This window comes from Acanthaster planci, linkage group LG14 (genome assembly GCF_054643075.1).
Source record: "Acanthaster planci isolate LZ-2023a linkage group LG14, COTS_SCS, whole genome shotgun sequence".
Classification (NCBI taxonomy): domain Eukaryota; kingdom Metazoa; phylum Echinodermata; class Asteroidea; order Valvatida; family Acanthasteridae; genus Acanthaster; species Acanthaster planci.
Window position 1 is genome coordinate 11,140,744 of NC_141790.1, and position 17,782 is coordinate 11,158,525.

The 17,782-nt window shown below is 41.9% G+C and overlaps 1 protein-coding gene across 5 annotated transcripts in view; it reads left to right on the top strand.

Moving 5' to 3' along the window:
* LOC110980951 (beta-arrestin-1-like) overlaps window positions 1–17,782 on the top strand; it is a 67,676-nt gene that overhangs the window by 27,061 nt on the left and 22,833 nt on the right. For all 5 annotated transcript variants that reach the window (XM_022238037.2, XM_087145412.1, XM_022238039.2 and 2 more), the window contains one exon: window positions 14,587–14,647. In XM_022238037.2, coding sequence (XP_022093729.2) covers window positions 14,587–14,647 — 61 coding nt within the window. The remainder of the gene's footprint in view (window positions 1–14,586; window positions 14,648–17,782) is intronic.

The following is a 17,782-nucleotide window of genomic DNA, read 5'->3' on the forward strand; positions in this document are numbered from 1 at the left end:
GAGAGTCTGCTAACGAGCTGTGGAATGTACGCTGTAAACCGAGCAGCAGTAGGAGCATGTGTACCGAGGCCCGGCTAGCTGGAGGAGAAGTGAAGAAATTCATCCCACAAATAAACAGAATGTCTGTTTCCTGGCATTGGGCATCTTCATCAAGTTGGAAATGTAGCGAGCTGTCACGGAGACCAGTTCTGGGCCGTGTTTTGCATCATGTTACCCCCCCTCCCCGGAGTTTGAGAACTTGGCCTTTGTTGGCGGTGTGTGCTTCCTTGCAGACGGGCATTAATAGCTATCCCCATGGTTACACAGGAGACGGGGAGAAATAAGAACACATCCATTACTCACTCCAGCTGTCATGGTTTCAAAATACCGGGAACATCTGGGGAAGGAGCGTTTCTAAAGATGGCATTTTGACCCCAAGCAGTTTCTTCCTTGCTTGCTGTACGCACAGTTGCCCGTGGTTGAATAAGGCATGTACGATACATGTACAGTGGAACCTCGTTAATGAGAGGTCCTTTGGACCTGGCAAATTACCTTGTTGTAACAGGAACCTTGTATTATCAGGAATGAAAACAATGAAAAAGAAAGGATTGGGACGTAACAATTTCCTTGTTATAAACAGAATCTTGCATTAACAATGCTCTTAATTATGAGCTTGGACTCTACACGTGCATGGATGGACAAGTATTGTATAACTAAGAAGACACGTACATGTACATGTTGTGTGGATTTGTCGCTAATAATGTGCATGTTACCGCATGGGGGGGGGAATGGCATAGGTTGACAAATTGTTGACAAAAAAAAGTGGAGGGCGGTGCATGGAATTCCCACATGTTGCCCTTTTAGTGGCTGACAATCCGATGTTTGTGTGATGTCCGTGGGCAGTTTTAAAGGGTGTTTGATAATTTTTGCTCCCTCTTGGTGGTGTAGAGCCAAGGGGGCTGTAGCTAGAGTGGTTGATCGCAATACCCTGGAAATCTACGAGCAAAATTGAGACGCTTAACTGAGCCGAATTGGAACGGCAGATGAATTATACATGTCAATGTACTGTAATGCAAACCTGGATGGTGAGAATAGATTGGAGATAAAACACTGACGGAACACTGTTGCTTAAATAAACAGTACCAAGTCTATATACATTATTGTCTCCCCGGTAGCAGATCTGGGTTCATTATATGGCTGGACAAGTTTGGGACACCAAAGGCGGTGGCCCTGTTACTCTGTTCTATTCCTGTATTTTAGTGAACTTTGATCCACCCTTGTGTGTTTATGGCCGAAGAATTTAACCTGGGTGTATTTACGGTCCACAGGATGAGTTTTTTCTTATGGGGAGGGGACAGTAACTTGGCTTCAAGCTCTTTTTTTTTTTTCATTTGGAATTTATTCTTCCAAGGTGCCATGATTAGAGCTTGAATCATTGCTCTCTTCGAAATCTTATGTTTGATTTGACGGAATGTTTTGAGCGACGGTACTTTGTAACCATTATGTACATGTAGCTGTGTTTTAATGTACAGTTTTGAACTACATTTTGTGAAAGTTGACCAGCTCAGCCTTTGGCATCTCACGACATTTTACACGTGCACGTACATGTTGTTGAATTCAACCAGTTTTTAAGAAGCCTCCTCGTTCAGTCTTCGGTGTTGTTTTCTAAAACCCATTTTGTTTTGCCCTGTAGCCGTCGTGCTCAGATGCAGCTGGCGTAATATTCATGTACCGGTAGATGGTCCATCTGTTATTGACATGCCATTTGCCAAGGCTTCGGTGCGTTCAGTCTCGCTCGGTCCTTGATGAACATTTCATGAAGGGCAGGGCCGCATCAGAAGAAATTACAGTCAGTTCACACTCCGCTTCAACTGTGTCCCCAGAAGCATCGCGCTACACTACCGTAGATCCACAAACTGGTAAATTCGCGGACATGTACCGCATACCATGCAGTGTCTGTGCATGCGTCAAGGTCTTTCTGAAAATTGCCAAAATGAGTTTTCTCCGGCTAGAGAAAGCAGAGCAATTGACTTGCTCTGTTGAGCAAATAAATTTCACCAACTCACCCGATATTCCAATTTCATCTCCTCACGTTTAACACCTTCACTCTACGTTATATGCGCTTCACAGTCCATAACAGAATTGAGCGTATTTAGCCACACGGGAAACCCGCACCGTGGTGCAGGAATTAATTTCGCTGGATTTCTTGGACTGATGCAAACAACAAGGAGGGAAAATCTCTCCCCGGTGTTCACGTTAATGTTTTTGTTACCATGGACTTCAATTTTATGCATGAGGTGTGATTATTTCTTTGTCAAATGGTTCTGTTGTGAATGGCATTGCAAGGAACAATAGTACAAGATCTACTCAGTCATGTCTTAATGCAGAATGAGGAGAATATTATTTAGGCTTCTCAGCCACTGTTTCCTGATGGTGTGCGACATCAATCTAAAAACAGGCGAGGCGTATGTGTCATCTGTGATGCGTTTCAGAGGTTCCCCACAATTGGCCCGTCAGATTCAGAGCCAGTCATCGTGCATGAGTTTGGACAAAGACGGGGAGGCATAATAGTGCCATCGATCAATCTTCTGGCTACTGCCTCCCTTGTCCTGCTCTGTTTCAAGCGGATTGCTAGGATCGGGTGTTGCCGTACGGCACGACTCGTTTCAACTACAGCACCACCTCACAAGGTTGTCGTGATATCCCCACCTCGTTTAATTATTGTGCCGGCTGCACATCCAATCAGCATAATTGGCTTGTTTTTGTACCTCATATGAAGTTTGGTCATTTGGTTTCAAAGTGCAGACACAATACAGCTGTAAGATCATTTGAGCTTAATTGTGTGTTGAGCTATGCTACCCAAGGTACAAAGTGGATTTTATGGATTTTTGTAATTGTTCGGAGTGGGAAGCAATGTTGAAGTAAAACAGTGCACTGTGTTATTTTCACAGCAAGGCAGACCATAATGGTAGTTCTGGCCATTCATGTGAAGAACGCTGGGCATCTTAATAATGGTGATACACGTACATGTAAATTTACTGTATGAATCAGATACATGTGTACCTATTAGAAGAATATGCGGGTAGTTCCAGAAATTAAGGTCCACTTTTTTGTGTGTCCCTGTCACATCTGACATGATTTTGTAAGTACAGAACGCATTTTCCAATTTCCAAGAGTGATGAATTAATGCAAGTTACCTGCCAAACAAATAGTAATAGTTTGAAATCAATTCTGGTGATATTTCCCTGTCAAATAACAAAGGTCAGATGTAACAGGGACACAAAAATGTCACACTTTTGGACCCCTTATTTCTGGAATTACGCACCTACGAAAAACTGATATTGTCAGTGTCTTTTGTTGACACGTTTTGCAGTCTGAAAGACACGTGCACATATTGTACATTTATTTATAAATGGAGGTTTTAATAAGTTCAAGAATTTACTTGACATTCATCAACTTGTTTTGAATTTTTTTATTTTTTTTTAGACAAGTGACTATTGAATTTCAAGCGGATGGACCAATGTTTGGATACCATTCTTTGAATGCTTGACCTGATGACCACATCCTTCCTGATTTGGCATGGTGTTAAGAACATTTCCTAAAAATGTTCATTTTGGAAGCAGCGTACTGTTTTCTGAATTTGAGGTAGTTGTGTTGACAAATTATTATTATTATTATGGTTTATTTATTTGAATTAAAAGCAGCCCATAGGCTGAAAACATTCAAATTTACAATGGGTATTTTAGTTCCAAAGTACTTAAAATACAATGAGTCCACCTTTAAATTGTAGATTAAAAGGTACAAATCACAGCACAAAAAATTGTTCATATTATTAACAAACTTCAAAGATTTGCTTAAAAACACTGCTGATTAAAACTGAGTGTTCAACTATTTAAAGGCGAAATATTGAGTGGGTCACAGATGCTACACTAATTATTGACAAGTCACTAGAGACTTAAGAAAAGGCTAATTAAAAATGTAGTACAAATGATTGAAATTAATATTTAAAAAATGGCGTAGATGAAAAGGGTATGTTATACTTACTATTTTAGAATTGCTCGGACCCTCTTATTAATGTTGGATATTAAATACGGCAGGCCTCACTTTTTCCCTGTATCAGAAAAAGTGATCGCTTTGAGAGACTGGATTTTGATCATGAACAGGTAAGTGATACTAGTACCTCAATTCCTCCAAGTGGAGGGAGTTACCATGAAAACAAGAGTTGACCAATTTCGAGATAGTGCGGCATTCTCCAGCTCTGCAGTACCGCTTGATTAAAAAAGGTGTTGGAGGAAAATAGGGGAGAAAACATCCACTGCGCTGTGTCTGAAGCCTGAAGCCCGGTTAACTGATGCGAGACGGAAGCCAGGGAGTTAAAAAAAGGAATGAAAAAAGCCGGGAAAGTGTGACCTGAAGGGTCGCGTTACATACAGGTCCACGGAATAACGATGATTTTGCACGAGAGCAGCAAGAAAAAAAGATGCACATTCACAATGTCTTTGCCGGGGGTTGGTCCAGGGGTGCACGTACATGTACATGTACCTGGAGGAAGGGAGATTGAATGATGTCCTGCATCCTAGTCCGTTCTGTTATTCAGCTGCTCATGCACGGTTCCTGAATACAGATATGTTGAGTGTTGGCAGGTGAAAATCAATGCCCGGACTGGGTGTAGTGCCGATGCATTTACAGATCGGTGCATTTCGTCATCGTGGCCCTGCGGCCCCAATTGTTGTCAGATCCAGGGACTGTTCTGAGAAGACCTGGGGAAATTCCCTCCCCCCCTCCTCCCGTTTTTTCCCCTGAAGGATTTCCAGGTTGCTTCAGGGGGTTGGTACAGCTAAAAATCCACACCGACAAGCCTCCGAAGTGAATTTGTTCAGGAGACGGAATGATTAAGGCCAACACAAGCAGGAGCCATTTTGGTGATTTGAAAATAAAAATTGTTTCCTGTTTGTGCATTGCGAGGTGTCGCCATTTGTCGTGAATCCAACTCGGGTCAGAGTCTGTTTGAAGTCTACAAATTGTGAGCCCTAAGATCAAGTCAATTACAAGTCCAATTGCAGGAGTGACAGTGTGATACATACTTGTACCCCAGAGGGCAACAGGGAATGGACGGTACGAGCAGGAGAGCTATGTCACAGTTCAGAAGAATAGGCTGCATCCGAATCTCTTGTCTAGAGCTAGGTCTAGGTCTTTGTTCCATTGGAAATGCGTGGAGACGCGTAGACAAGAGACCTAGCCGTAGCTCTGGAAGCCCATTTCGGACATGGCCATAGTTTACGACTTGACGAGATGACCGATCGACTTGTGATGAAGTCTGGCATGATGCTACTGCCTGAATATCTACTGTATCTTCAGGCCGTGTATTTTGAGCCCTTCAAAATATAACACAACAGGGTCAGTTTCAGGTTTGGGTGGATGGATGCTGTTAGGGTTTACCAGGAACTACATTGTTAGTTGGAGTTAAGGTACATGAAAAGTGCCGAGAAAAGAGCTGTATGCCAAGATACCTGAACACGTATCTTTGTTATTGTAACATCGTTTCTGTTCCAGTCATATGGAATACATGTACATAAAGAATTGATGTTCAAGTTTTTATATGAGATTGTATTAAAAAGTGGCATAATGTAACATCTAATTAAGATGGTACACTGATATTATAATTGTTTTAACAAAATTACTAGCTTGAGCTATGAAAATTCATGTGGTTTTGTCACTTCGCTACTAAGAAATTCCACAGGCCTTATTCTGATCATGGCAATCCCATCCAGTTGGTGCCATCCAGTAGATACCTTGCATGGGACGAGCTGTATTTGCACTGTGGTTATTATCCCACCGGGGCTAATTATGATTATATTCAAGAGCGCATTCTTCATCCCCAGGCCCGAGCTGCTCGCCGTCTCCTGCTAGTTTTCCCCCAGCCCGCATCCGCTAATCAGTTCGACGAGTTGTTTGCACGTTGTATGGGCACCGTTCCGCTGTTACATGGGACATCAGTTTTGGGTCTGAGGGAGGCTTTCGGCAAGCAGTTCACGGCAAATGTGCGTTTCTTGAATAAAATTGTTCATGGAGTGACTGAGGGGAAGATCTGAGACTTGGTAATTATTGCATGGAACAGTGGTGTGGGTCTAAGACTGTGTGCGGATGTTGGGAGAGGGGAAGGGGTGGAGACTGGTTACTTCTGGGGGTGGGAGCCCTACATTTGTAATGATGAAGGAGCATCATGAGTACATGTGTAAATGTTGGTCGCGCCGTTTTGCACCATCCCAAATTTCTGTGTTGAATCGGAGCGGAATCCCAAGATGTTTTGGCAGCCTCTTTCACACAAGATGTAGCTACCTTGTACCGGTAGCATCCGACGAGGGTTCTTCAGGGTCCCACACTTTGCATCCATGGGTCAAATTCAGCCCTTGTTGTGTTCCTATGAGCCCTGAGCTTTACCCAGAGAGGGTGCAATTTCAGTAGCAACGGAGGCTCCTTTGGTTGGAACTGCACTTTCTGGTTTACTATGAATGTATGCCTTGTAGTCGTGTCTAATCGTGTCGCTACCAGAAAAAGGAACACTCGCGACCAACATGGCTCTTTTCAACCAATGAGGGGTGCTTCTGCTCAAGGTAGACAGTATAAATATTGTATGCTCATGTACGGCGGGGATTTAAAAACAGATGAGACGATTGTTAATCAGCAACTCTGTTCCCTTTATACCATGACTGTCATCGCTATAGTTCTATTTCAACAATATGTCAGGAGCTTCAGTAATCCTTCATGGTTTCTCCACCTGGAATACCATACAGGACTCGGAAAATCTCACTTGGGAGTCACAAAAGACTCTGTTGTACGTGTACCTGTACATGTATGCAGATGATATTGTGGCCTGTTTTTTCCTCCTGCAAATGATTCCAGCTTTGGTTTGCAAAACAACTCGGCCAGTTGGAGCTGTAGAAACACCTGCTGTGCTCATTCAGCATATCTCAGAGGACTCACCAGGCAATTAACATACATGTACATGTACTGTAGCAACGATGTGCAGTACGTCTCTTTGAGTGTCTCTGGCTGACGTAGTTGTAGGGCTGCCGCATGAATAATGTGACACCTTGGCAGATGTCACCCGAAAGCAGGATTTCGCTGTTGTGTTGTTGATTGACCTCTGACTTTTGAGCAAAGAGGACCGAACGGTGTTTTCATAGTTCAGTTTGAATTTGTTAAAAGAAGTGTTTGCATTTGCTTGAAAGGTCAGTTGGAATCCCCTTCCTCCGGGTACCCTCATTCAGATTCACTGGCAGCATTGCATCGAGTCACATCACTGGATGTACGTGTTCAGTTTGGAAGTGTTCCACAACTTGTTCATAAATTGTGATTAATTTGATTACTGCATGACCCAAAATGCAAATGTGGTGCAAGTGAATCGTTTGTTTTGATTGCGGCTGCTTTCTTGAGGCTTTTTTGCCTTGTAGGGTTAAATTACCGTCCATCAAATATATCCTAATTGTGGAGTAGTCTGCAACTGGTTTTGCAAGGTCAAAAAAACCTGCATCACCTGTTAGGAGTGAATCCTCAGCCAGTGATGCATACAGCTTTTCTCTGGCTAATTTTGCAGAGTCGGCGAGTAACCTTGAACGCTATACCCTCTGTATGCCTGCTTCTAATTTAGTTGCCGGGTATTCCGTGCGTGTGGGGCCTCATTAAGCCGCCGCCTTTGCGCGGCCGCCGTGTCTTGCTCGTTTAGTGTGTGTTACCGGGATCTTTCTGCGGTCCGCGAGGAGGAGACAGAAAAGTCAAAGGTTGTGAAATGATGGCAGTTGACAAAGTACCTGGGACAGTTGAGATACTGTGTTTGTGTACATGTAGCGGGAGGCTCAGGAAGGGTGAATGAGGCTATGCTTGCAAACAGTGGAGAACTGAATCAGTTCATGATCATAAATGGTGCGAGTTTTACCTACTCACTAGAGCCAGATTGAGGATACAGTTTTTGGTTGAGTACATTTCCCATGAGTATGAGCATGGAAAAAGTACATGTGTCTTTGTGTAACTATGGAAACAGTGAATACTCTACGAGTATTACCACTTGTAGGGCGGGTAATATATTTTACAACTCCTCGCGAGTAACCACTTTTTATGAGAATGCGCTCATGCCGGTCAGTTGTCAGTCCTTTTCTACTGTATATTAATAAGGAAATGGCCAAGTAAATATTTGCAGGTCTTGGCCACCATATCCTTCCCGTGAATATCCCGCTTCAAAAAAATGCAGCAAGAGTAACCACTTTTCATGAGAATGCACACAAACTGATAGCATCTTTGCATCCATACCCTGGGGATGAGAGTAGTGACAGTCTCCTTGACCACTTGCAGATGGTATTATTTTGGCCGCAAATTTCAACTGTCCAAAAAACATTGGAACACGCACTGTAAGTACAGCCAGATGCCACCAAATTTGACCAGTCAGAGTCATTTGAATATTTGCACAATACTTCTTGCCCCAGCCTCATATTTGTCAACACACGAAGTTTCATTGGTGTGGAGTGATACGCTTTGTGGCTAAGATCATGTGACTGTATAGTGTACTGTAGTTGTCGTCACAACAAGCTTGTGCACAATATGTACGGTTGATTCCAGAAATTAGGGGTCCATTTTTTGTTTGTCCCTGTCACATCTGACATGTTCAGTTCAGTTCAGAACACATTTTCTAATTTCCAAGAGTAATGAATTGATGCAAGTTACCTGCCAAACAAGTATAGTTTGAAATCAGTTCCAGTGATATTTCCATGTCAAATAACAAAGGTCAGATGTAACAGGGACACGAAAATGTCACACTGTCGGACCCCTCATTTTCTTGAATTACCCATATGCATGTCTGTGCCCAAGTAAAGATCATCGCATAGGCCTGTTTGATGGCAAATTCCAACTTACGTTGATTATCTCATTTACTGAGTGAGATACATAAATTTGCACTTGAAATAAAGTCAGATTGGGATAATAGAAAAGCTACCTTAATTAACCCTAACCTTCCCCAACCACACAGAATTAAACAGTAGTAAAGTGTTTAATTCTGTGGGGATAGGTCTGGTAGGCCCATAACAGCTGGCTTTTGCATGGGGTTTGGCATACCTCAGAAAAACAAAGTCCAACAGCCTCTGTGCACTTTAACTTTGTGTGAATGGGGAAGGTTAGTGCCTAGCAACCCTTGGGGGGTTAGGGTTAATGCATTACTGTGTGTGCAATTTAGTTGTAAGGGAATTGGAATGAATTTATTATGTAAGAATGCTGATACATGTTTAAGATTCAGCAGTAACTTTTGCTCTGTCAGTTGAATGTTCAGATGTTAGAAAATGCTTGAGGATCAAGCAAATGATTGTAATGTGCAACTGTGTAATTCTGTGTAAAAAATGACCTTGGATATTTTTTAGCTTTTTTCCTTCCATTACTGTACATTACACCTGTTTTTGTCATTCCCCCACTTGTATTAAAAAATTAAAGAAGCATTGCCCCTAATGGAAGTGACTTGTCATCCCACTAGCTGCCAATTTGTAAAATTTTCCTCAATATGTCAGTACCGATATACGTGAATCATTTTTCTTTTTACTGTAACTTTTCTTCTGTGTTATTGCTGGTTGAGATGGCACCACAGTGCCATCAAACATTGCGGCCCAGAGGGACTTTGCCATGGTTACGTGGCTGGTTTCAAGGACATGACGGATAGACAGTGGCAATGCAAAGAAGATAAAATAAAAATGATGTGCTCAAGTCATTACCGAAGGCGCTCTTGCATAAGTGAACCTGCATGAGTAATGCTAGAACTAATGTAAGAACGTAAAAGAACTTGAAAAAAAAATTGAAATGTTTTTATCAAAAATGAAAAGATGCCGTGCATGAAATTATGAAAAACAGCAGAAGGACATTAACATTTTGCAAGATAAACTGTACGTGTATGGGTGTACATAATATTAGTATTTCATGGTTTCATTGTAATGGTTTTTTGGCAACGGATGCTTTTAAAAAAGTCTGCACCCTATGGAGTCATCCCGTTCACTGATTTGCATATTGCATGAGTACACATGTCAGCTAAGAATCTGCAACATTATGTACATGTAATATTGAGGAAGACCCTTGTAAAGAGAGAACCCCTTTTTGAGGGATCTTAAATGGATTAAATTTTATATATGCAGAAACATGGACTGTACATGTATGCAGATGTACCGGTACATGTGCATACACGTACTACTAGAACTGCTGAGGTGTACGGTCTGCTCTGGGTTTTGTTACGGAGAGCCTTTATGTATATTGCAACCTGTGCAAGTGTCAATTTCAGCTTCACACAGTGATGGGCCTCATTGCCGTACACGTCCGGCGTGTGCAGGCCCCGTCAAGTGCCTTCCAGCGTCCAAGATAACGCGTCCATTAAAGTGAATTCTGCTCGCGGCCATTCAGAACTGCTGACTGCGGAGATCTCCCAGGCCAGGCTCAAGTGAAAGAAATGTCCTGTCTTGCTGTCCAAGGTTTTTTTTTATTTTCCTTGTTTTTCGTGCAGCATGTCGTGCTTCTTTTAGAATATTCGCGGAATTCACACTTACGACAAATTAATTAAGCCCGGCAGATTATACTTGCTTAATCTTGATTTCAATTGTTGATTGCACCTTGAAACAAGATAAAGTTAGGTCTCTTGAAGTACACAGTTAATTTGGTTTTGTAATATGACTCTAAAGTGTACTGTGCCATCGGTATCAATGACATACGCTACTCAGTGTAATTTTGTTTTGAATCTTATGCATGTACCGAAAGGTACTTTATTGAAGTCAGGTGTGCAAAAGGGAAAGCATTCCTTGTTCAATGTGTTTACTAAAAATGGTTGAGTTATACCGTATTAAGTTGTATCAACTGTTCATGGTTGAATCTGTCATCGGTAATTTACATTCATTTGATACGGTATGTCTTCTTACAGACTACCAGTACATGCACGTGTGGTTATGGGTGGGATCAGTGATTGATGGCTCACAATGTAATCAAATTTTGTTTGCGGAAATTGCAACCTTTTTCATCTTGGTTTTCACCCGTTTCTAATTAAGGCGGGGTTGTGCCGTATATTCTACACATCACTGATTACTCCAAAACTGCGCAGCCTTCTCTGTGAAAGAAAAATTACGGTAGATTCATAGAGCTATCAGTCACCCTTGGCATTTGTCATTGTTGCCTTGCACCGCCTGGCGACTCTGACAGTAAAGATATTGAAAGGCTTCATTAGTTGATGGGACACCAGACTTCGTTAAAGGGGCAGTCTTTCTTCACATCAAAATGATTAGCCGTATGAGCCCATTACAGGCTACGGTTTACATCCCCTGCTGGGCAAAGAGGTCTAAAATGATGGTAAAATTGCTTGCCTGAGAACACCACGCAAGCCGGTTGCTGGATTCAAATTTCTTACTTTCCAATCATGGATGAGAGACCACATCCAGTAGAACCATCTTCCACCCTTTTCAGATAATTTTTCAGAAAACATGCACTGAAGCTGTCAGGTCGGCCTATACATCCTGATCCTGGTAATTTCCAAGATGTATGTCTAGAAATCAATTAAAGGGTGAAGGAAATCAACCTTTGAAGTGAAACTTTTATTCCCAGTCGATGTGACATGAGCCGGCATGTACTTTGTGTCACATTTAAGCAGATGGGATAGCTGACTGGTACCTTCAGTTGCAGTCATGAAATGACTACGTCCAGCAGTCATGAATTTCAGTTTATTCATGTTCATCAAGGTGTATCTTTGGCCAACATGACCCCAAACAAGTGGGATTTCACTCTGCAAGTTAAGCAGTTAGATTGTAGCACAATTAACTGTCGCTAGGTTATTTGAAACCACTTGAAATTATCCTTGTTGATAGGGGACATAACAGACTGATCCATTTACATGTACGGGGTAGATGACTCCGCTGCACTCATATACTAGGACATGAAGGCCATGATGGATTGGACTGTCTCTATGATTGGGTATTACAAGTGTATCTAGACAGTAAAAGCCAACATTTGTTTTGTCTGCAAAACTGATAAACGGTCTGCCTTTGAAATAATTTGTTTCAAGGTATTGTGATGTGGATATTTTTCATCTGTATTGGACATAATTTATAAAGATGTGCGTTATTTTGTTGCTGCAGTGGTCTGGACGGTTGAATTCTCCGAGGCATTTGCATGTATGTATAGTAATAAGGATAATAATTATGCAGTGAGTTAAAAAATATGGCAGAATGCGTTTGGAGATCCACCCCTGGGAAAGGGGGGGTGGGGCAGAAATTTTCCGACGACAAAAGACAGCCTTGTAGGAGGCCTCCTCCTGGATGCAATTTGATCTCTTTGGCGCGCCAGACTGGCAAATGGAGGTTTTTACATGTAGGTCTTCAGCGCCGTCTGCTGGTAGAATGAGGGCCTTAGGCCAGCGGTGTGGAACGGAAAAAAAAAAAAGTGGGGGGGGGGAGGAAGGGAAGGGAGCGCAAACAAGTGGCTTTAAAGTTGCAGTGGTCGGCCAGAACCGGAAATGAAATAAGGGAGGCTGTAATGGGAGAAGGACGGTTAAAAGGAATGACTGGGACGATTTCTTGTGGGTCCTACGTGCACAGCCATGTATTGAGTTGGGAAAGATTAGGAAATGACAGGCCGTGTGGACGACTCGGGCCCATTTTTTTATGTTGCTGTCAATTTTGAAGCAGGTGTACATACATGTACATGTACATGTACACGTTGCTTGTTATGGTTTGCCTTAGTAGATAATGTCACTCTTTTAATCAGGGATTTCTGTATGCATGTACATGTACATGTAAGCACGGTTATCTCAACATGATTTTTCCCGTTAGTTCGGATGTTCTGTCGTGGACCAGTACACTGGGGAAAAAAAGAGTGATCGTAAGGATGGAGAGGTGTTAGGGGCGTGGCGAACAAAATAATCAAGGACCGTAACCATCCTAAGGCTTGTTTATGCCGGTACTTTGGGCAAATTGAGCACAGAGGGACAGTGTTGAGGGATCGGCAAATGCTAAAATTAGATTTTAGCTGTTAGACCCTTGGAATTTGCCCTGCTTTTGGTAAGATTAAAACAGAACCACAAACATGCATTGTGAGTTTGCTCTTTTTTGCGGTTGTGACAAGTTCATTTTCTTTTTTTTTTAACCAGCAGGCCATTAAAAATGTAAATACCGCGAGAGAGAGCGTTTAACAGTTAATTACGCATTAGCCCAGCTCGGCAAATTTACCTACTCTCTCAGAATGTCTGTGTCAACAACAAAGATTGACCGCTTGAGTGCTGTAATGTCTTGAACTGTGTGAGCACTGTCACTGGAAGTGCATGAGAGGCGAGGTTTTTGTCCTTCCTAATTGATAGCGTAGGGCGATTAATAAAAAATGTAACTTTATGGATAGATAGATTTTGTGAGGTTATATCTGCCCGTGAATAAATGCTGTAGAGGAGGAAGTTTGTGGTGTACAGCTCCACATCACTGAAGAGCTCCCTCTTGCTACGGCAATTTTCTTACGGAGCATAGAAGGCCTGATATGCACAAGACCTCGGAAATAAGAAAAATCACACTTTCAGGTTTCTTGTTCTCGCGCTCGAACAGCGAGAACACGGCACAAGAACACTGTTCTTGGAACAGGATCACACAGCGCCTCTTCGTCAGGGTTTTACTGGAACACACGGAAAAACTTGTGGGATTTTGATTTATGAACAGCCGCTTATAGTAACGAGATGGCTTAAAAAGCCTGAGAAAGGCTGAGACAATCGGAATTAATTACAAAATTAACATTCATAATTTTCCATAACACAGAAATGAATGCTTCTCTTTAGATAGAAAAGAATTCGGCCCAGTTATCTAAACATTAACCCTCGACTAACTTCCAGCGACAACACGTTTGTACGTTCACGGTGTTCGAGCGGCTGACCCATGAACAACAAATCGAGGTGTTCGTGAACATACGAGAACAAGCCGCCCGAATTCAGCCTCAGTGTGCAAACAAAACAAATACGGAGTAACGATAATTAGAATAATGCTCATCAGAGCAGTAGATGGTAGATGCAGACACGGGATGGGTCAGATTCATTGATTAAGTCACTGAAACAGAAAAAATGCAATCTGCTCTTCTGACTGTAAAGTTTGGTGACAGTTGCCTGGGTTGATAACAAGTACTAAACTCCGTTGCTGATTAAGTTGCCCCGGACTAGACAAGTACAGGCGTGTGAATGTAATTTTAGTTTATTGATAGACCCACACGTGTTGGTGCGAGAGTTTGAGCCACACACATTTATTAGAGATATGGAAATGTCATCGCTGTGAAGGAAAAAGAATGGAGAATGTTGCATGGGTTTAATGAGTTTATTTTTACTGAGTTGCTTAGTCCATGTTGACATGGCTGTAGTGTGTTGTATGATCTTCCCGGCTGCACGGAGTTGTTTTTCAGCCATAAAGACAGACGGTCTCTCTATCGATTTAGAGACTTTCTTCCTGTCGGGGTCCCCGTTAAGGGTTGCAGGAATCATTGCACATGCCGATGGGACTCAGCATTGATTTGGATGTCGTCGTATAGCATTCATTCATATAGACATTCATTTGTACTGTCTGCCCTTTCTACCCACAGATTACAACGTACCTGGGAAAGCGAGACTTCTTGGACCACATGATACAAATTGACCCCATAGGTAAGCTCATTTGCATATTGTCAGTAAGAGTGCATAGATATGTAAATAATAATGATAGTCACAGAAAAATCCTTTACAAAATCACGGAGATAAAAGTTGTCATGGAAAGTCATGAAAAAATCATGGAAATTTTTGAAAAGGAAATACGATGTCCTGGCATCCTGTCAGAGGAAAACAGTTCTGGAAAAGTCATGGAAATCCAGATCATGCAAGAGTTATTTTTGATGGGCCGCTGTGCATATGATAACGGAATAATCCTTTTCCGTCTAAATTGTGGCTGTGGCTGTGGCTGTCTTCTAGTTTATAATGTCAAATGACTTTTCTTTAGTCCTCGAAAGTCTTGAAATAGTCCTGGAATTTTGGTCCTCAGCTTTCCGTGGGAACCTTGTCGCAGTGAATATTGAATAAGTCACTTTACAGTACAGCATGGCTTTTTTGCATGTTCACACTCATTTGTGACTCGCTCTGCAAAAGAGGGTCGCGCAGTGCCGAAACACGTAATGGCCTATTCTATCCGCTCTGAGCAGAGCAAAAGAGGGCTTTTTTTTTTGGTACTCACCTCTTAGGCGCGCCATGAGGTGCGCAAGTATATGTGTATTTGACGTGGAGCACGCTGAATACGCGTACTTAATTTGTTCCGGCATGTATGGTCTTTGCGTACACGCAGAATGCTTGTAAGAACCCACTTGTAACCACCTGTCTTTCTTTTACCGATTGGGGGTGCATTTCAGCTTGGGGCAGATTTGAGGAAGGCAAAAATTCTTCAAAAATGTGATTTTTTTGTGTTTTTCCTTCAATAGCTTTCTAACGATAATATTTACATTTTCAGAATTTGTGACTGCAAATATGGATACTGATGAATAAAAATGAAAAATTTTATACATCTACATAGCATTGTGTTTGTAAGTGCTGCACTTCATGAGCTTTTTCTCAAAAAGTGCTTTTATTGAATCCGAAAATGTGGATATACAAATGTCTGTATGTCTCCAGAAAGCAGCGTATAACTGGGGTCATTCATATATCAAATTGTAGCTTTTGACGTACAGAAAACTCAAAAACCTGAACCTGGCGACTTATGACCTTTTTTTCTAGAGCCAGTCACATTTACAAATTACACTTCCATGTTATTTCTTTTCATCTTGATGAATTATGTGCATTTTTATTGTATAAACATGTACTTTTCTTATTCTGCATACTATTTGCACTTGGGAGCATATATATGGTACTTCGTACGTGCCAGTGGGTGATTTGCGTTATTCTCTGTGCGTATCAATTTACATAAATACAACAGAAATGTGCATACATGTGTACATGCTTATTGGCTACCAGCATTTTTAGGCTTGAGCTCTTGATTTTTTTTTTTTGGGCTAGGTAGGTCATTCGATAAATTCAGGGTCCGAATGTGTCCCTGTTGCACCTGACCTGCGTAATTTGACGTGGAAATATCACTGAAATTGATTTCAAACCATCAGTGTTTCTATTTGTTTGGCAGGTAATTTGCATTAATTTACCACTCTTGGAAATTAGAGAAAGTGTTCTGAACTTACAAAATCAAATGTCAGATGTCACGGGGACTCACCAAAAAATTGGACCCCTAATTTACAGAACGACCCACATGCAAACTGATTCACATGTACATAAATACAATAGCAAATCTGCATATTTAATCATGGTGCCTGCTGCATATTGGCTACCAGCATATTTGCATCTCATCTACTCGCTACGGAGTAATACATGTACTTGATAATTTTTTTGGGGGAGGAGGGGGAGGGGGCTGTCCCTTGATGGGTCTGCAAACATGACCAGCTTTTGAAGTGCTGGGTCTGGCCTTATCCCGACAACAGCGACAGCACGGCGGGGAAATTGAGCAATATTGTGCAAATTAAATTTTTTTTCTCCCCCCCCCGTGAATCTGGCTGCTTTGCCGCAGCTGCCAAGAGAGCTGGATAAATTGACAGAAAGCTTTTCAGGCGCTGGACTGGCTGTACCGGGATTAAACGTCTACGGGGTACGCATTTTTATCTGTATTGATCAATCAGCGATGCGGATGACTCCTGCATTACACATGCGAAAACTTTGACTCATTTCTTAAAAAAGAAATTCGAATTCTAACTGCAGCTGAACCCAACCTCAGCGCATGTTAATGTCAGATTTTCTTACCTGGAAAAGCTGCTGGGGGCGGGTTTTTCTTACCTGCAAGTTCGTCAGCCTTGCAATTGCACTTTGACCCTACCAAGCACGACGCGTTAACACGTTAAACGCGGAAATGAAAAAAAAAAGGACACCCAAAATGAGGAACAGATGAGGAACATAAGTGTTTACAGCGTCGAGTGGTTAAGAGATTGGAGCAGTGAATGGAGATGTGCATGCGACCTACAAATACAACAAAATTTGCCGTAAATGCTTATCCGACATTTTTTCTCCAATCAAACTATAAAAAACTTGTGCTTTCTACTGCCAAAAATGAAGACCAGTATCAAACAATAAAACGTTTCCTGTCCAGTTTGTTCAAAGTAAGGTCTGTATTGAGGCTATCCCGTCTTAGCACCGGGTCTGATTTAAAGTTTCAGCGTTCAGATGCGTTAAATGATAACAGATGTTGCAGTCGCGGGTAAGTTTCTCCCCGACCATTTTTGCCGTTGACAAAAATTGGATTCTGAGTTGATGGAGCACGTCTTAGGCATCGCAGCCGCCAGAATTCTACGGATGATTAACACACATTTATGTATTCATGGTAGGCAAGCAACCGTTACCGTTGGATGCCTTTTATCAACAGACTGATGCACTGGCCATGATATCCTTTCATCTCATTAAGTTTCCTCATACCCAGAAACCGTTTTTTTTCCCCCGGAGAAATCAATAATTTCTATTTTAATGTGTCAGCCTGTCCGCCAGCCTCAAAGGTCATTGCACAGTTTTTACTGTGACTGTTTTCATCTGGAAAACAGGTTAAGAGATCTGGAGACAAAGTGTGATAACTTTTGCCACATTTTCCCTTGCATGAAACATAAATACTAGTTCTTTAGAGGATTGAGTGCTTATTTACTCACAGGCTAACCCCCAAATAAACAGTAATCCACCACAGACCATTGAATCCACCTGCACTGAATTCCCTGCTCAAATGTACAGGTGTAC